This window comes from Myzus persicae, unplaced genomic scaffold, assembly GCF_001856785.1.
Source record: "Myzus persicae strain clone G006 unplaced genomic scaffold, MPER_G0061.0, whole genome shotgun sequence".
Taxonomy (NCBI): domain Eukaryota; kingdom Metazoa; phylum Arthropoda; class Insecta; order Hemiptera; family Aphididae; genus Myzus; species Myzus persicae.
Window position 1 is genome coordinate 237,137 of NW_019102298.1, and position 22,637 is coordinate 259,773.

Consider the following 22,637-nt stretch of genomic DNA (forward strand, 5'->3'; position numbering starts at 1 on the left):
CTTCAACTTGGAATCATAAATGAAATGAGCAATTAACGTTTTTATAATATCGGAAATATCACAATATATAACCTCCTATGAACATACTTAATTTATAGTTGTTGCAATTAATCAGAGAACTGTACATACCTTCTCTGCATTGAGTCATCTTAAAAATTCTGCAGTTTTTAATGTGCTCAAAAAATTTGAAAGCATCTCATTTCGAAGTACATGAACAGATCCGCATCACTGTTATGAGTGAATGTAAATTAGAATGTCGGACTACACAAATAATTACCTACCCATTAAATATCAACCAGATAGTTTCAAACTTTTATGAATGCGAAATTTGGCTATTAAATTAAATTGAAACAGTTCACTGGAAGTGATTTACAATAATATACACGTAAATTATAGCTTAAAGCAGAACACAATAGTTTAGGTCTTTTTTTAAACCAATAACTTTGCGGAGCGTTGAAACTTAAGTACAAAGACACTTAACCGTTCATTTTTTTTTTTATAAATAATAGTACTTTTGCTAAAGAACTTAATTTATAACAACTATGTTTAAATGCGTCAAATTGCGATTGTGTAAACAAATATTGAAATATCGACACTCGTAATTAATTAGAGTATGAAGTTATTTACTCGTAGATATATTTTTATTTTTGTGGGACTAATTTTAGTTCACGTTGCATCTTTAGACTGTTAAATTCTATGATTTATAGTTATAATCTTTTCTTAAAAAACTCATGAATATATAATTTTAATTATTATATTTATTTTGAAGTGTGGTTCATAATTACTTCGTGTGTAAATTGTGATTTTTTATTAAAGATATACATTGAAATAGGTAATTTATGATGGATTCATTTTTTTAAAACATCTTTTAGAATACATACAATTTGTAATGGTATACATTTAAATAATATCAATTCATTGTGCCCTTGTATCAGAGGATTGGCGGATAATTCAATATGGAATCCTGAAAAAGCAAAACATTAATAAATATTTTAAAAAAATTAGAAAAATAAAATATTTCTTTTCCAACTCTGAAATGTACATAACATATATTATATTGTTTAGTAAAGTATTTTATAGGTTTAGATGCCATTAAAAATTCACTCTTCGCTATCAGAGATGGATAGGTAGATTGTCGTCATGTGAAAAGCAGGCGATTATAAATTGATAAACCATATCCGATATTTCACAGGAATAATGACTGTCTAATCACTTTAAACTATACACTGGAAACAATCTTTGATCTTCTGTGATTATGAAAAATATCACCATTTGAACTTTCCGTACTTGTTACATAACTATCTCTAATTTTTTAAATCTGTGTACATTTTTACTGTACTCAATCATGATTGATATAATATATGCATTTATGATTCGTCGGAAAATAATTTTAGATTTATTTTAGTTTAACTAGAAAAAAATACGAATCTGCTTCTTACATATCCTAGAAAACTAACTAGGTACTCCATGTCAAAACATCAATAACTAACAAATAAATCTGTGATTTTATTATATGCTTCCTGACATAGTGGCATGTGCATATTACATTATACACTTATTTATACATTTACAACCACAGTATGCTGATCAACATAACGATTTTTTGTAGAAATAAATATATTGATAAATGATAAGATATCATGCTCATAAAATATGAGTATTAAACATAAAACATGGCCGTTTATTTTATATAGATAAGTACAATATAGTCACGGTAGTCTTTATGTATTCATTTCAATTTTAAATCAATTATTTAGTAAAGCAACTAGTGGCTAGTTATGATTGGCGATCAATACAAAGAATTTTTCAAGGATATGAAGTAAACTGGTTTTTTCTTATTTTATTTCAGTTGGCGTTAAGTAACATTGATGGTTTTGGAATGCATTTTATATATTTATTTCACCGTCAACTCAGTTATTGGGTAATTTTACTCAATACATTTATTAAAATATTGAGGATCTACTACGTTACCTCTCATTGAATATAATTACAATTTAGTCGGTTTTTTTTTATTTATTTGCTAAGTTATCCTATATGGTTGGTTGCAGTAGTAAGTGGTAGGAATAGGAATTTTTAAGTCTCGATTTACATTTCAATTATAAACAATAAATATTATTTTATATATAGGTATTACGCTTAATCCAAACAAAACAATATTTTATTTTTGAAGCTGATAATATTAAGTAGAAGACAATATTACAATAATATGTAGTATATAAGTCATTATCTTCGGAACCAAAAGCATAACAATACATGAATATTTACAATAAAAACATGAAAATAGTATCAATAGGTAGGTAGTAGGTACTAAAAGGATGAAAAAAAATTCTTACAAATGTAATAATAATGTACATAAAAAATATCTAATGGCATTTATTATCAAATTGTTAATATTAAAGTAGGCGTGCAATATCATTTTAACACACATACAAAAATTGTTTAGTATATTTGACGTTTGAAGTACCACTAAGGGTGACTTCTTCGATTACGCCAATCACGGCAGTTAAAATCAATTTATAAATACAATGTATTCAAGGTGCATTTTATGTGCAGATCGTTAATATCTTAACTTAATAAAAAAAAGTATATAGTAGACTTAATAGACGCGAACTAGTAAAATAGGATCAGGTGGATCACTGGAACAAGCGTCTAAATATTTTCAAGCGATATTGCATTTCAATAACAGTCTTAAATGGGGTATGGCATATCCAAAATTTAACTAGTTTATATTTGTTCGCAGTATTTTAGTGGTTTTTGGTGATTATTAAAATAAGAAAAAATTACGTTCTTCAGTGCAATGAATGTTTGATCTCCATTCTATAGAAGTATGGAGGTTTATTGTGTTTTTCGGAAATAAACACCTTCGTATTATTGTTTGTCAGAACCCAAAATATTTACTCTCACATTTCATTTCAGCATATCTACGAGTAAACTAATGAGTGAGAATTACAATGGTATTTTTTTAACACTATGGATTTACTATTTAATTTTTATAAAAAATATTTCAGAAACGAAATTTCAATATTTCTATTTGAAATGCAAATCAACTTCCGTGAGCTTAACTAAAAACAAAACGTGCATTGAGCGGTTTACGATATCGATTGAAGGTGAAATGCGTATCAACAAAGCTAGGTACTTAATTTGTTATTACTAACGACTAGAAACATGTGAATGATATCTACCACATTATTTGAAATGAATCTTCAGTAAAATATAAACTGTTTAAAAAAAAAAAAAAAACAGTGATTTGTATTTGTAATAGAACAAATAGTTAACGAAATTACAAAGATTAGTAGATTTAAAACTTAAAAACAATTGTGCATAGATCGGTCAAATATTTAGAATCTATATATATTTATAACTATGTAAGTGCTTACAAATATATAGATTTATTTTTCACACAAAAATGAATAAAATTTAGTTATATATATATAATATGTATTACATGGGTATTTATATAGGTATAAAATAATAACGCTGATGATACCTACTTATATAAGAAAGTTCTGCATGTTATGCTGTAAACTTCTATCTACTAAGACGGATAGAATATAACCTTATATTATTATTATTTGCTATAAGGTACAACTATAATATTCTGAATATAGTAATTTATATACGAATTCATAAAAATGTTTTTTTTTTTTTTTTAAGTATATTATTATAAGAAAAATTACAATATTGTTATATTATAATGTAGTTAAAGGACAAAAAATTAGACACAAAAATATAAATACAAAGTCAATACGTAGGAAAAAACTCTCATCCGACAGACTTATGTGGTGGCTGTTTGGGGAGCTGCAGCATTGTTGTGGTCTCCACCGAGCGAAAGTGCTTGCACGATTCTCGGATCCGCCTTGCTTCCCTCCCTGAACTCCTCCAGAGTGAGTTTGTCATCATGATTTTTATCCATTTGATCGAATATCTTATCTACCCGTTTTTGCGGCGTATTTTCGTCTTCGGCTTGGGGTTGTTGACCCTGTAAACGACAAACAAATAAGTCAGCGGGTTCTATGCGTTGGTACTTCGCAGAATAATATGACAACCTCAACTTTCGAAAAAGATACTTTCGTGTGGAAAGCAGGTACAATATACGTATTATAATATGCGTCGGAGCAACAAAGCCATTACGTGACTTTTACCGATAACGGGACACTCTACACTGTATTGTTGTGTTTCATTATATTGCATTATCTCTCACTATCGTCGGGTTGGTAAAAATATTGTTACAAAATAAAATACTTCTACGTAGTATTTTGCATAAATTTACATTACTGCCAGTCGAGTCATTCGATACTCGGGAACCATGCGTAGACGCAAGTTTGGTTTGACTGAATTGTCCAGCTATAACGTTACAAACACTAAATAGTATAATAATACACTTTAACATTCTGTCTTGCCTAGTCTTGAGAATGCCATAAGTTAAAGCATCTTCGATAGTCGAGTACGGCCAAGAGTCCAGATACCCTTTAATGTTTAAATAGTTGCGTGGCAAAACCTCTGCTTTCAAAGTTATATTATAGACGAGTTGACGACATGCCTACCAGTTTTAAGTTATGCATACTTAGTTATAGCATAAAACTATAAATTTCCCATCGAGATTATGACTATTCACACCAGTTTTTAGAGCTCAATTTATGTGCATTCTAGGTAAACAAATATAGTTCATAATAAAATCATTCATTCAATTCAACTTATAGTTACGATTTTAATAAACGCTCTAAATGTTTGCGATGAAGCACAAACTCCCCTTCCCACTATTTAATCCAGTAACAACGTTGACCATTGACTAGTTACCAACGAGAAAAAATGTAATGAGCACCTATAAATTATGCATTGGAAATCAATATCAACCCATATTTTGTAGAAGTATTTCATTTAAAAAATTTAATATTTTTTTAGATTATCTTATCATACCCGAGGAAAGACTACTGACAACCATCGAACAAATTGTATCATGTTTAGTGGGCTTAGACTCTACCTTTGAATCTGATGATAATGAAATATTATAAACTATTTCAATTTTAATTACAAAATAAGTTTATATCTTAAAGCGTGGTTTATTTTTTTTTAATTTTTGGGTTGTTATCCTTGGTTTATCATTTCTGAACTTCTCGAATTAGATATTGATGGATTTCCGCCTATTTCTGGATTATCATATGGTTAATAATTCCTATATTATGATACGCTTGTTACATAGATATATTACTAAAATATACACAAAAATAATTATGTTTAAAAAAAAAATAGCAATATGTCAATTTCTGTTTAGAAACAGGTCTATTAAAATAGTATTTAATAATTTAAAAAAAAAATGTATTTCTTTATAATGATGTGACCTACTGAGCATGTACAAACTCGTATAAAAAAGTGGTTCCTAATGCATTTAGTTTATCAACTAATATGCTATAAACTAGTTTGAATCAAGAATAATTATAGTAATTATCTTTAGAATATAATATTTAGACGGTAGAAAGGCTATACACCAGGCAAGTACAACTACTAAATTTTATTTAAAAAAATATATATTTGTAGAATGTAGATAACTCAGAACTGGTTAAAAAGAAAAAAATTTATTTTCATTATTTTTAACTTAATTTTAAATCTATTTAGAATTACCTACAATGTTTTAGTATCAGATTAAAGTTGATGAACTCAAAGTTTAAAATGAATTCAATACATACGAGTGTTCAATGCATTGATTTTAAAGAAAAATATTAGTTATATGGTCATTTAAAATGATTTTATTATTGTTGTTGTTGTGTTATCAAGTATTTTGGTTTCTGTATCAGTGTTAGAGCAACCAGAGTCATATTATATCATATATAGTAATCGTAATGAATGGTATTTTTATGCATTGAAACTAAAAAGTACACGGGACAAAGAAAATCTATGCTTATATCTGTACACAAATAATTGACTGATATTATTCAGCAATGAACAACAATCGTTGTGAAATGAGTCAGAAGCATCGAGTAAAAATAATGCACACTTAATCCTCTTATAAATTGTGATTTATGTTAACGTTACCAGTCGCAGATCCGGTAATGGGGTTTCGGCAGCCGAGGCGCCAAATTATTAATTAAAAGTTCAATTTTTCAATTTATTGTTATTTTCTATATTTTTTTAATATTATTACGTAATCTGTTAATATTTTATTTATACAAATAACTTTTGTGCACTACGATATAATCAAAATGTATTTTACCCACTATCGGCTATTAATATTATTTAATCTTGTTCGACAGCGATAATGACGGTGTTCTGTTTGCATATGCATTTGGAATATCAGGAACAATGTCTGTCGAAGACCGCTTTTTATAAAATACCACACAAGCGCAGAAGGCTATCTGTTAAATTGGACACCATATTATATCAAACGCATAGAAACTGCAGCGCACTTACAATTAAAATAAAATTTCAAGAAAAATGTCCGGACAATTTAAAAATTAAATCCAGTGGGTAATTACTGCAAGTGGGAATAATATATATTATGTTTACCAGGTATACAGTTTTCGATAGAACAATTTTCAATGACGTCGAGAAAAATGAGTGAAACGGAATATAAACGAAGCGCATTGGTGATAGGAATTAAGTGAGTACATTATCTTACTGGATATAATAATTTGAATGTAGAAGATAAATTAAATTGTTTATCACTTATCGGAATTGTAGTAGTTTTCTGGAACGTATGAAAAAAATAAACAATCTGTAATATTGAGGTAATATTTAATACAGTGTTATGTAGTTATGATAATGTTAAAGCCAAATACTATATCTCACAGTATTAAACGTAATAATATAATATTATTATTATTTATTACACAATTTAACAGCGAACATGTAAAATAGTTAATGGATCTATAGGTATCGTATGGTAAATGGTAGGTGTACACGTTGCCATAAATTATACTGTTGCCGGTTGATATTAGTGTCTGAAATCTACTCACACACGTGTGCTCATCGTTTTTTAACGAAAATAAACTCGTTCGCTTCATAACCGGAAAGTAGTAGAGTTTAATAAAACATTTAAAAAATATACACATATTATAATATTACATTGAAGTATTACGTTTTTGAGGCGATGCTTTGTCTGAGCAATAGCGGTCATACTCGATAACTATTCGACTTAGTTGACTGTCAATAATCCCGAGGAAGGATAGCGACGAAAGGTCTCAGAAACATCAGTGACGAAAATATATATGATCATAGCAGGGGTCTCTACACTTTTTTATTCGAGGGCCTTACGTAAAAATTAAAACCTCTAAGTGGTCAAAATATATTATGTTAACCCATATAAAATAAATTAAATCATGATACTGATGATAATACCTGACGCATTTACATTGTCATATGGTGTCACGATGATAAGGAGTGTATGCGATAGCAATTAGGAATATTATATACATATTTTTAGTTAATTCGACGTCCTTCAGAGGGCCAGATAAGTCTTGTTTGCTGGCTGTATTACACTATAGATCGAATATAATATCTATACGTTAACAGCAACTTTGTGAATAACAGACATGTCTCGGGTAAGTTTGAAATAAAGTTTCAGAACTGGGTACAATTTGTAAATGTTGATTCAAAGTTTTGATTAAAAATAAATGGATATATTCATTTGAATTTTTTTGTTACTATTTTACTTATATTTTATTGTTTACTGTTTACTTTTGACGGTTTTATCGAGTGTTGTTTATTTGTTTGACAGTTTAGAATAAACAATTGACATAATTATTATGATTAGATGATTACTCAAAAGTTCTTTAAATAAACAGAATAAAAAAGTGAAAGTGTGGCCTTTAAAATAAAAACAAAAAACACTACCCAACTAGTTCATAGCATCGTTAGTGGCACTTAAATGACTCATACCAACGTGGATAAAATTGTATTAAAAATTTTTTTAAAAAAATGCAACATTTTTTAGATGGGATGTCATAAAAATAAGAAATTATGTTAAGGAAACGTTCAAAGTACCTATTTAAAAATATTTTCTTCCTGATTATAAAGATCGTAAATTATTGCCAGTTTTATAACTGTTATCACACAAATGCCCTTTGAACACTTTATTTTAGCATTTTCGTACTTTCAAAAATTGTATAGATTTATATGACTAATTACTTATTTTAGTTATTTATATTCTTTCTACTAATATTCTCACATGTCATATATGTTTTATTAAATTTATGAGTGAAATTAAAGTTAAAATATGCGGAAGCTGTACCCATATTACTATCTTATTTCTAGACTTATATTTTAAGTTGGTACCTATAACCTCTGTATGGGTTCTAAAGTTCTTATTTTTATTTATTATTTACTAAAATCCAAAATATTGTAGCAAAAAAAATTGCAAGTAGGTGCAAATTTTTTATGTATACGAAACATCTAACAATTCTTTAGTAGCAGCACAACAAGTTCAAAACACTTTATTGACTGCAAGTACTGCTGTAGGCTACTAACAATAGTAAGGTCATACAAAAGTAATAAAATATTTAATACCTATACGTATTATTTAAATTTATCCGGTTTTAGTGTTTAAAAAATGTTTGTATTGAAAATGATTATGTTTAAATTTGATTATTATGTTTTGTAGCACAGATAGTAAATATTTTTTTAAAAAATTAAAAAATTAAAAATATGGTAGGTAAATGTTACATTTTGCTATAAATCGTTTTATTAACACGCATGATCAACAATTGTAAATTCTATTATTATTTTTTGCACAGTTAAACTTAATAATCCTGTAGCAGTTATTCATGTTTGAAATAGTGTAAAGCTTACACTTTTTCAAGGAGGATGAGGAAGTAAATCAATTCTATCATTAAATAAAATATTACCTATATAATTTTCTTGACATAAAAAAAAAACTATTTCCATCTACTTTTTACATATAAACTATATTTTTTATTTGTTGTATTTGAAATATATCATTTCATTGAAAATTTGATTAAAACATCAATATAATTCATATCGGTCATAGTATTTATTTTTATTAATTAATATATTAATTATTTAATTATATATATATGTGATTAAATATATAAGTTTTTTTATACATTTTTTGAAATCTCATTATTTTTTGATGAACTCATATAGTTAATCAAGTTGTAAAAAATATTTTAAGTTCAAAAAGCACAAGCTTTTTTTATAAGTTTTATTAACATTTTTTACATGTTAAGCAAAAGTTATTATTTTTCAAATAAATGAGTCATATTAGTTAAAGAAATTTTGTCATTTTAAAAAATCATAAAAAATCAACCTTAGATAAATGTTTTTACAATCAAAAGTTTTCTAATAACCAAACATAAAAATGGCTATTTTGAATTATTTTATTTATAGTATAAGAAAAATTGAAAAAAAATTTTAAACTATACATTTAAAATGTTGATTAAAACAAAATGTATGTATAAAATTTGACAAGAATTAAATGAAATAGAGAGTAACATTTTTGTGTGTTCATTTCCAATCAATAAGAAGAATTCAAATCGTGTAAATTGTCAATTACCATTTTATTTTGTGTACCATTGGAAAGGTATACGATAGTAACTTGTAATTAAATTAATTTTTACTATTTTCATTTGGTTTTCCGTTTAACTGTTAGGTACATCATAAAATATGAAATGAAAAACTTCTATACACTATGTAAATCATGCATTTAAAAAAAAAAAGTTAACGTAATACTTTAGTATTTCATCGATAATTTTTGTATGATTGCATAATATTATACGATATAGAAATATATTTTTATCAGTTTATTTTCGGAACTCACATTTGACGTAATTTCAAATATATTCATTTAATGAAACGCACCCTTCTAAAAATTAAACGGTTTTCCTTATTTCTGGTCAACAGTAGATTTTAATGTATTTTTATCTATGAGTTTGACATGGTGTCACTCTTTCATCGTATTAGACCTGTTTAAATTTGACACAGGTCACGTCAAATCATAACTCTTGATCGAGTCACACAGCGTCTTACAAGTCACGTATAAGATCGTTTAGTCTACACGTCAAGTGTCATGAAATGACAATTTTCGGTTAAGCCCAGAGGAATAAATTTGAATAGTCACAAAGTGTAGTTTATAATCATGAACATTAAAGCTAACATTTGATTTATAGGTAGATTTAGTTTGTTACAGTAGATATCTAATGTATTTTAAACGTATTTATTCTATATTTATAATCTGTGTTAATATTAATTCAAAAAATTGAAAAATTGCAATAATAAAATGGCTTAAATTATAAAAACTAACACCTAAATAAATATTCGTCCTGAAAGTAAAAAAAAAAATAGAAAGTATATTTGTGATGGGTAGTAACGTAAAATGATCATAATATTCCCATTGCCCATATTATGTTTAGACGAACATTAAGGTGGACATTTCAATGAAGGGAACAACATCGATGTGTAACTATCTATACACAGAATAATCAAAATTAATTCATAGTTATATTTAATAAACTCAATTGTGCACAATGTTTTAGTTTAATTGGCTTTGTATGTTGCCGAGAAACATGTTTGAATGTTAATCAAATTATATTTCACATTATAGGGTGTTGTGTTTTTGTTTTCACAATGTTAATTGTGGCCGATTTCACGGGTTTTTAGTAATATAATTGAATATAACAATAGTACCGTTTAGTTAAGCACGAGTTACTTATATTATTAATATTTAAGTTTATTTATATTGTATAATTTAGTTTAAAGTTAATTTGTTTTAATATTTGTTAGTTAAGTTTTATTTCTGATTGTACAAACTATTGTCAACTAATTCAAAGGTAGGTATTGTATAAGCTATTATAGATTAGACTCCTAGATGGGCGTTCCAGAAGTTCAATACAGTAAGTACAAAGTTTCTTTAGGAATTCATGATGGAATAATTGTTCATCGTAAATATATTTGTTATAATAGCGTATATTATTACCTGATAATAATATGAAAACGAGACACTTTTTTTAAACAACAAACTTTCAAATTTATTTTTTCTATAAGACAATTGTTCTTGTGTTGTCTGTATAAAATGTAACACTATAGTATTATTGTATTATAATAATATAATACTATAATACTATTGTTTTTATAACATATATTAAACGTTTACGATTACGCGCATTGCTGTTACACAAACCGCAGATTCTACAATAGTTATATATTAAAGACCTTGTAAATATGTATACCTGTAAGTTCCTACTGGCTGTACCTACTTACAGTCCTACCTACGTTTTACAAACTACACAATAATATTATGTGGTTTTATTGCAAAACGATGCAGTGTATTAATTGTTATTCAAGCGTGTTAAATATTTTTTTATTATAATAATTTTACAATAATAGTTATTATTTATTGTTTACATTGATTAAGCTGCGTTGTTAAGTTATGATTCTGTTTGAAAAAAATAATCAAGATTTTCTTTAAAAACCCGCGAACTCTTATTAATTATGGCCAACTGACCAAAATATTTATAAATATGAATATACTATGTCTATTTATAATATTTATATGTTCCTCTATTACCTTTTTGTTTAATCGTTGTTAGTAGGCTAAATCGCTATAAACTGTTGTCATTTAATAATGATTATTATTTACACGATGCATGTATCCTCTATATTAATCTAAGATCAAATAATCAATAGTGATTTACAGGCGACTACATAAAGTACCTATATGCGCTTTGACGTGCTTATATAATGCTGACTTACGACAGTTCAGACGTTACAATGTCATTGTCGTATACAATTCTCTGACAAAGTGGTACAATGATTTGAGATAGGTATTGTTGAAAAGTTTTTGAAAATCATATAACCTAAAAGTGTTTTTAAAATTCGTTCGATAGTATAATTATTTTCTGCTCAAACAATATTAATATAATACGATATCTAAATATACTATAAAAACACATATATACGGAGCATATTAAGTCACAACTAATGCCAATGCGTTTAGTCTACTTACAAATAAGATTTTTTTTTAAATATGTGTACACCTATATGAACTACGAAGCCTACGAATAGTTTGCTTTTAACTTTGTAATAAACAAGAATTATGTGACACTTGTAGGGTCAAAAGTATTTTACATTGCATCATTTTTAATTGACCATAGTCTGCCTGAAATAATATTTTGAATTGTTGATACTTGATAGACTGTCTCATTGTTTGTTGTATAGGTATTCTATAAGATGTTCCATGTTATCTACCGTTATAAAAGGTATTTGGACACATTATCGAAAAGTCTATTGTAAAATATGTAGTAGTTATACAATACAGTTGGTCAAAAAGAACTTATTTTTGGTTTGCTTTAAATTTCCAATTAATGGTACACTGTCGCGGTCACGTTACTTTGCAAGTGCTTATAGATTATATAGTTCTACATACTTGTATAAATCGTATCTTGAGTGTATATGTGTTTAAAGTTGGCTTTAATTTTGTTTACAAATAGCACATACTTTCATATTGAGTGAATAGAATAAATGTATGCTTTTGATTGATGGTTGTCAACATTACAATTGTTTAACAAAAAAAAAAATGATATAGTTTTTAAAAAAAACCAGTTCCGATCTTGAAAAGTTTTTTATGAAAACCGTTGGTGTTGTAGAGGGAGTAGGTGTAATAGCTACAATTAAATGTGGACACAAAAATACTGTTGATGCAAATCAAGTGGAAAAAGAAAAAAATATGTTTCATGTAAATGAAACGACCGTCTAAAATTATAGACGTACATTTTATATTTAATATTTATTTCATGAACTTGTATTATAGCGGCAATATACGAATTTGATTTAGGTTCCTAGTACAAAAGCTATAGCTCAGAAAACTGCAAAATATTGTAGATAATAGGTTTGTCTTTTTCAAATGATCGTTGATTGGATCGATAGATCCTTGGTTCAATGTCTTCAATGTGTGATTTATGTGATATGAAACACAACAAACTAAATCTTACATTTTTATAAATGTATTAGATAATATCTAATCAAATTGTTCTTAGATTAATATTATAGTTTTAAGTTTTTAAAACATAATAAATAATATTTCTACAACAGGCAGCCAGATATAACAATTATAAAAGTTAGTTTTTATGTGAACTAAATTACAAAGGCGGATTAATTGTATTTTGTTAATTTCTACTTTCTAATAAAATATATTTAAGAACAATGTAATTTTAAATTAAGTTTTTATAAAATACGTAAGTAAGGAAATTATGTCCTCTATGTTTGTATATTACCTACCATAAATTACACACTGAAAAAGAGTACTTACCTACCTAATATATATTCATTAAAAAAAAACTCAAGATAAGAGAAGAACATGTTCTAGTGACGGCAAGGTCAATCACCAACTTTACAAGAGCATAAAAAAAATGAATTCTCATAAAATTGTTTCAATGTGTGTATACTTATGAAAAACAAAAATTATATTAAATTATGCTTTGTTAGTATGATTTTATTCTTAAAAATTATAAAGGAAGATGAAGAAGTTACAGTGAAGGTTTTAGACATACATTTGTGGATTTTTGTAGTAATAAAAGAGTTGAAAATCTTGGGTATGGAATACCTACGTATTATTATTTCATGTACATTTTATTACGCGCGAGATGCGGAAATTTATAGAAATTATGTAACTGCTAGTTGTTGTGAATTCGTTAATGTAAGTACTAACTTTGTTGTAACAAAAAAAAATGCATGATGCAAAATAGTAATTGTTGGCTATTTATATTTCTACTTTCTTAACTTTATAAGCATTTTTATATTTTCCAACAAAATTAATATTAAGAAGTTTTGATATGTATTTATTTTATGATTGTTTTTTTTTCAATATGAAAAATAAAATCCACTTTGTCTAATAACCATTTATTTTTTGAATTGTGATTTTAACCACTGTCAAGTACAATATGATACCAACTCACTCCAATGTCAACTAACGTACGAAGTTCTATCACATTATGTTATTTTTATAGTTGCATAACATATATATATTTATATACTCCAAAATAAAAGCTAACTTGTACAATACTTTATTTTAATTAATATTTTAAAATGACTGTAATATGGTATAGTATAGGTATATAAGAATTATTTAAAATAATAATTTTTATGAATTCTAGTAAATAATTAAGGACATTAGTCGTTGACGTTTATTGTATACATCATAGGTATTATAGTTTTTTTATAGTTGTTATTTAGATTGCATATTATCAAAGCATTGACATTAAATAAAATATCAGTCATATAAAATCATATCAATGAATCGATGTACTAATAATTGTTAATAGATTTATATCGAACAAAATTTTAAGATAATGTTACTTAAATGACGTCAATTTTTAAAACAAACTAGTTACAAATTTACAATGTCTATGCCATTCTGCCCAAATAATAGATCAATGGCTCAATATTGCAAATATCATATTTACAGTAGATAATGCATTGTGCCATTATACCTATTGCTGCGAACTGGCAACAGTTGCTACCAAATAGTAAATATTATTAGCTAATAGTGTAATTCACAAACACACATACACTTATCTTCTATAAAATATAATATTTGTATTTAGACGTATAACATACATTTTATCTTCCAATACTTTGAAAAACTATACATAAGATACGTAAATACACATTTTAACATTTTGTAATACTTGGTACAAAATCTGATAACATTATACGTGTAAATACTAGCTAAAAATATTCAATATTCTATTATCTTTGGCTCATTCATGAACAATTTTTTTTTTTGAGCAATTTATTATTTAAACTCTTTTAATATTTTATTATTTTTAAAGTGCAGCTGGTCATATTACACATCATTACAATACTAGTGGTGAATGAATACTATCCATGAGTATAGAGGAATATGAAATTTAAATTTCTTATGCTCTTCTGTAATATTTTTTATACTTTAGGTAAATAAATAGATATGTCAGATACATATTTTACTTTAAATAAAACGTAAATTCAATACATAGTAAATAACTAATAATTCTTAAAACAAATTCCTTTAATCGTCTTGTACTCTTTTACTGGAGTCAATGTATTAATAATTAAAACTAAATAAAACAGTAAGGAAACTTCACAAAATATGTTATGAACTAGAATGCAAATGATTAACTGATAAGTATTATAATAATTAAAAAATTGACTCCCTCTTTTATATTTGAATAGGTGAGAAATCGCCATAGTGTACAATGAAAATTGGGATCACATTATGCATTTTACACACAGTGATTGCAAGCGCCTACAGGTGTGCTATAAGTTAAACAATTGATTTATTCCACAAATAATTGACAACAATCGCGTGTTGTTTGTTAACATTGACGACATTATTTTTTATTTAGTTGGAAAACTCATTAGGAAAAAGGTGCGTTTTATTGAGCTGGGTGGTGCTATTCAACTGATATGATTAAAACGGTTTTTTTTCCCAAACTCATTAGCTCAGAGATGGACAAGATAGATAAGATAGTACTTTTTATTATTTTTTATTGTGTTATGTTTAATACTAATACACAGAACGATTTGAGAATCAACAGATTTACTATTGGTTTTTCTTGATATACAATGGAAGCGAAGAGAGAAAATAAATTAGCATTTAACCAAATTAAAAATCAGTCTAACAGTTTTCCAATATCTTATTAAACTGAAATATATAATGGTAGAGCTGCACTCTTTACGGCGAAAACAATGAATCGAGAAAAACTATTTGCGTACATAAATAGTATATTTCTATCTCGACCCGAACACAGAATTGTTTAATTTAAAAATCACACGGTGCAGTAATGAAAAAACAAAATTGACTCAACGAGTTAAAAATTAATAGGATTGTGATTTAATCAAAACCGACTTAACTATAATAGTCACTGCTGAAGCCGAGGGATAAATTTTCAGACGACGGAGGAAAAACAAAATTAAAATCTTGTCCATACCATTGATATAATAAATATGAAGTCACGTATAGGACGAGTATAATAAGGCTCAGACATTTTCTAAACCATATTCGGTATCCAAACGCTAAATTAAAATGTCCGACGGAGCAACAGTGGCATTGTTTATTGTAGTTTTATTCTGGACAAAGTACAATTGACATAATTGCGTTTGGTTGAAGATACTCGTACAAAGCTGAACTAAATTCATATTTTAGACGTTTATAATGCTTTATAAGTGATCATAAATAATGATTTTTAGAATGGACATATTATATTGAATGAAGTAATTATGATTCAACTGTAAAGTATATATATAATACCCACAAAATTACACATTCTATCAAACCGATATAATATGTCTATAAGACAAAAAGAGCTAATTATATAGGATTCTTGTGACATTGGAATAGAAAATATCATATTTACGAATAGCAATATCAACAATTGTAGTTAGTTAGAAGTTGCATTCAAAAAAAGATTATGGGTATTGAGTAGAGACAAATTATTTAAATTACACTTCCTATAATATCTCTTTTTTTTTATTTATATGGACCATTGCCAAAGACCACAGTATTAAATTTCGAACTTTATAGTGATTGGACATTTTTAAAAACAAATATTTACCTATAAAGGTAATATGCTTGAACCTTTTTTTTTGTTCTTGCACTTGCATGTTTTATATTTTTTATAGTAAATAAAATAAAATAAGAAGATACCTAGTTCTCTATTTTTTAATTTTAAGTCATCTACAAATCAATTCACAAACATTTACAGGTTATGTTTAGTACCTTAACATTAATAAAAGCTTTGAAATATAAAATGTTAGTCGTGATTTCATGCCACAGCAACTATCGATACTAAAATCTTAAATCAATGTGTTTATTGCTAATCGCAACATTTTTAACATTAGTTATATTAGTGGCTGTTCAAAAAATGTTATTAATTACCAAATATGTATTAAATGCTCTAGATATTTTATTTGAAAAGTCATGAAATATATTTATAGCTTACCAATTTGGTATAATATTTTATTAGTTATTATTTTTATAAGAATACAAAATCTTTAACTGAGAGGAAAACGTGAAAAACCGTTAGGATATTCAAATATAAGAAATACATGTACAATACAACATGAAAAATGATAAGAATACTGTTATATATGGTACCCATATGTATATACATTAAAAAATATAAGCTAATTATTTTATGTTTTATATGTTTAGACGTGCTTATAAACGTTTAATTGATTAATAATTTATTTCACTCCATCCCGCTCTTTTAACATTTCAATGTTTACGACTAGGTAATCGATTATCAACCATACCTACTGGTTCGATATTCAATTAATCGTATACGAAATATTGTAAAATAACCGAATACTGCGCGCGATGTTTGAAGTACGATGAGCGTACAGGTGTAGGTGCCTAATAAATAACATGTACTATTATGGAAATGGCGATAAGTATAATATGAGAATTGCCACTCACTGATGGAAATGTCAATAGTCAACGATGAACGACCCGTAGTCGTACTCCAAGTCCGAATCGCCGTCACCGCTGCCGCCGACTGCGGAATATGCCTCGTCCGATAAGGTGCGCGTATACGAAGAGAAGAGCCAATCCCTGTTGGCCACCATATAACTATACAACACCAACTCGAACACAGCGATGAAATACAACACGTTGAACACCATAACAGCGGCGGTCAGCGGATCATCGCGACTGTGCACGTAAAACGAGTATCGTTTGGTCCAGTCCGCAGACAGTCGTTGAACTCTCCCACCAGCCGCGGTTTTCATTTTCCGTCTCGCCCCCCTCCCGCCGACGCCGAGATTGTTTTTTATTATTATGACGTTATGATATTGTACGGTACCCATTCGTTATGTAACCTTTGTTTCGCGTAATATCATTAACACTTGTTTACGGTATATACGTCCTATGCACATAATAATATTATTATACCAATATATATAGGTACCCACCCAACTATGATTATTTTCAGATGTAGTGCAATATACGTATCATATTATATTATTATATTCGATGTATAGGCCGCAAGTGATATAATTACACTCGAACCGGTTTTTCGGTTTGTATAACTTAAGCAATACGTTTTTTTTAATAATATCACTTTTCTGAAGAAGAATTCAATCTCATTTATGTGTGGAAGTAACTGATAAAAAGCTTAAAATGTATGTATTAATAATAGTACCTATTACAGAATTGTTGATTAATACGAATGCAGGTTTTTACTAATACGAAAGATTTCAATTTAAAAAAAGTATAAAACTATGAACCATCATATTTTAACCACCTTAAACCGCCGATATTAATAAAAAGTACATTTTTAGTATACAATTTTAAATCATGTATAATGATGGTTAATCAAAATAATGCCACTTACTACACTGAGATTTCCAATGATTTTTAGATTGGTATAGTGGATTATTTTCATGATTAGATCATTTTTACAATATACTCATGCCGGTACTAAACAATACTCCAACGCACTAGTATAATTATTATGATAATTAGACCCAAAAAACAAAAGTCAACTCCAATTTCTACTGTTTTCCTTTGTATATTGCTTACTCAACCTATTAAAATTACTGATATATTATATACAATCACTATACGGGCTTTCCACAAAATAATTCGTTCAATTTTCAATTAGGACATTAAAACATTAAAACAAAAAAAATCGTCTACTTAATAATTAACAGAGAATACGGTGACACTAATTTGAAAAAAAGAATTTGGTATCGCCATGGGATACTCTTTTAATTGTATACACAATTTAAGTGTTACAAAATATGATGTCCTTGGGGTATTTTTAAAAGTTCAAAAACCAAAATTTCATTTAATTCATTATCTAATAAAGGAAAATGGTGGTGATCATGTTTAGTTACTGATATCACCCTATATTCCTTGTTTTATTTCAGAGTTAATGCAATAAACATTTACAATTATGAACATAATATATCCTATCAAACATTATTTAATAATATGTCAAGAAGACTTTACTGAAGATAAAATGAAAAGGTCACATGCAATTTTTAATACAAATATTATCTTGAAAATATCATTTAATATTTGTTATGATATTTCTATAAGACTATCCAACTCAGAGTTGTATTTTTAAACTTAAATATATTTAACACACATGCTATTGAATGTAATACATTTTTTTCAATAATGTTATATGTAAATATAACTAATATAATGTATATACTGTTTTATTATTATAAAATCTTGTAAAAATGATGTGGAAAACCACAGAATGTTAAGAAGTTGTCTGTATTAAAAGTTAATTACAACAAACCAGGAAGAATTATATTTGTTATTAATTTCACTACATAATGTGTATAGTACATTAATTCATTCATCATTGTTTGAATTATTTTGGCCGGACACTAGAATTTTTTAATTTTAATATTATGTACATTAATTTTAATTAATTAATTAGAGTTACATCATTTTTCATGTATACCTACGTGATATTTAAGGAACTCGCATAATGCACTACTAAAATATATTCATTAACAGTTGACAGTTAACAGTTGACACACATACATGATTTAACTATATCTAGAGTAGACTATATTTACCTACAATATTAATAAGTGTGGAAAAGTTTGTAAATACCATCGTATTTAAAAACCAATTGAATACAAAATTAACTAGAAAAAAAAGCAAAATATATGATCAATTAAAAAGATTTCATTAACATTTTAATTTGAAAATAAAAATGAAGGATACTCAGAAAATTATGCTTATTTGGATATAAGTACTCTGATATTTATTTGATATTTTTCAACATTGAAATTCTTTTCCAATTAATTCCACGTATAATATATTATTGTTTTATATTAAAACTATAGGTATTCTCAATCCTCAAAAGCCAAGAAAAAAATGTATATAATGCATTATGCACCTGTGATGATATTATTTTTGGTCTAAAACAATACTTCACAGAATAAGGATTTATAAAACCTATATAATTCATTGGTTTTTTTTTAATACCAACCTAAATGGAGAACAACTTTCAAGTGGTAAAGCTATTAACAACACAATTTTTTGATAGTATTTAATATAAAATATAATTAAAAATACTAATTATAATGTTTCTTTGACGTCATTTTATTCTACAAAACCTTAGTGAACAGTATAATACATCATATACACTGATAAATTAAATTAAAAAAACGGTAAGAAAATAAAAAATAATATTCAACTATTATAATGATATTATAATTATTTTGTACTTGTATATCACTTGCTAAGATAAAAAAAATGCATTATACCAGGTAATATAAATAAATAATATATATATATATATAATTGAATAGGTACAACAAATTGAGATACAATATATATTATTATTATTAGAATAAAACCCTCGGAAAAAAATATTTAATTATTGCTTACTCTTTTGTGTTCCCATACAATATATAAGGTACGTATTAGATACTAATGTATTAAAATATTATTCATCTGGTGGTCGGTTTGTATTGTGAACCACTCAAAAATAATAATGTACTATTAATATACAAACGCCACCAGGTGGCATTGATGATTGCTAAAATAATGTTCGGTGAAAAAATAGCAGACACCAGGCACCCCCAGGTGATACAATATCAAATGGAATTATATTATTAAACTTAATTTATTTTTAGCTTCTAGTATGATAACTATGATAGCTCTACTATTATATTTATGTAAAATATGGTTGATTGTCCAAATCTACCAGAAAATTCTAGAACATTAAGTTTGAATTAAATTTTAATCCTATGCAGGCGCAGGTTGTGTATTAGACTTTTGTTTCCTATTCCCAATTTGTTATATAAAAAAGCACACAGTATTATGAAATTGTAAAACAATATTAAATTTATCGGTCAGCTCATAACTCAACATGATGATACATTTTTTGCTCCCCTTAAAATGTGTATAAATACATAAATGTGTATAATTCAAAAATATTTTACCAATACTTTTATAGTTGTTTGCTTTAATATCTACAACAGACGAACATTTTAAATTTAACTGTCAGTTTACTTTACTAACCGACAAGATGGTATAACGTCAATATCACTCTACTGCGTGAAAAACAAATAACGCAATACAAAAGCCAAACAACAATAAATAATAAAATATCTACTTAAAATAATTAAATTATTATTAATTCGTATTATTTTATGAATAAAATGGCCGTTATTTAATAGTTATCGTGTTATTTAATTTATTCCATTAATAATAAATAATAATAAACATTTTACTCGGTTTCGATGAATAGGAATAATTAACAGATATGTACTTAATTGTACATTTATAGTTTTAAACAATTATTTGATTACATTTTTGAGTCACCAAAGTTGTATTATATCTGCAGATAAAAGCCGAAAATTTGAAACAACGAATATATAATGTTCCAGAAAAATTGATAATTTATTTATATCATCGCATTATTAAATTTTTCCACTATAACAAATAGTATATAGTACCAATTCCCCACAATAGTTATAATGGTATTCTATTTTGTAAAAATAATTAAGGTTTAAATGTAAAATTGTTTTAATGCATTTGTACACAAGAATTGAAATCACTTGTTTTATCATTAAGAACTATAATAAATTATGTGAAGTAATTATTACAAAATAATAAACATTTATTATGTGCACTACAATGGTTTTTAATTAAATTCTTTAAATGATAGCCGTTGTCTATTTTATGAACTCACTTTTTAATAAATACGAGTAATTTACATTTCGCTTAAATACCCTATTGGTTTAACTAATTAAGTATATTATTTTTATTATTTAAGAGAATGTCAACGCAATTGGTTTTCTCTCTCAAACTCGCGCACAACACAGATAAAACGTATGCATGTAAAATGACTTTATAATTGTTGAGTAATCTTATTTACTAATCATGTATTACAATACAATTTAATAATGATATTGCTTAACATGATGTTTTATGTGAGAATCACTGCAAGTAATATAGATCGTTCGTTTTGACAAGTACCCTATATCCACACACTTATGCTCAATTTGTAAAAAAAAAATGTATAAATTAATCAAATTATTGAAACATATAACACAAAATAGTAAGTAATTTTAAATGTAAATTATATTATGTGTTTGTTCATTTTATTAAAATCAATAAACATCATTCAAAACAACAAGAAGAAAAAAATGTAATATATTGTGAGAATGTGACGAAATAATAACAATAAAAGAAAAATACAAAAATGAAAGTTTACACAAAGTGATTGATGGATGTGTTTGGTCCTCCTACAACCTGTTGCGTTAGGCATGTCATTCCCTATAAACGTACCTAAATGTGATGTTATATGGTTTTTATATCACCGTGAGTATTATAATATTAAATATATCTTGATATTAAATCGACAGCAATGTTCACGTTTCAGTGTATGGAGGCTTCCTAACTCATGCAGTGTTAAAAATAATTTTTTAAGTTTTAACTTAGCCAAAAAAGTGAATATTATGCAAATATTGGCACGTATGTGGCTGTGCTGTTTGTCCACTATAAAATATAATATCTGCCAGTTTTTTTAATTTAGTGGACAGTAGTTTTCAGAAATTTTTGTCGCCTTGGAGGGTGACGAGAGAAAAAAATACGACACGCATGGGAAATTAGATTTCCATGTATTATTTTTCTCGTTGGTCAAAAACTGTCTTTTTATTTTTACAACAATCGGGAC

At 26.7% G+C, this 22,637-nt stretch overlaps 1 protein-coding gene across 4 annotated transcripts in view; it reads right to left on the minus strand.

Moving 5' to 3' along the window:
* Window positions 1–2,347: 2,347 nt before the first annotated feature.
* Window positions 2,348–22,637, minus strand: part of LOC111031764 (frequenin-1) — a 133,072-nt gene continuing 112,782 nt past the window's right edge. For 2 of the 4 annotated variants that reach the window (XM_022311846.1, XM_022311847.1), the window contains exon 8: window positions 2,348–3,979. In XM_022311846.1, coding sequence (XP_022167538.1) covers window positions 3,776–3,979 — 204 coding nt within the window. In that variant the 3' untranslated portion in view covers window positions 2,348–3,775. Of the gene's footprint in view, window positions 3,980–17,401; window positions 17,660–22,637 lie in introns of those variants that run through there. The other 2 variants (XR_002604237.1, XM_022311845.1) reach the window with 2 other exon arrangements.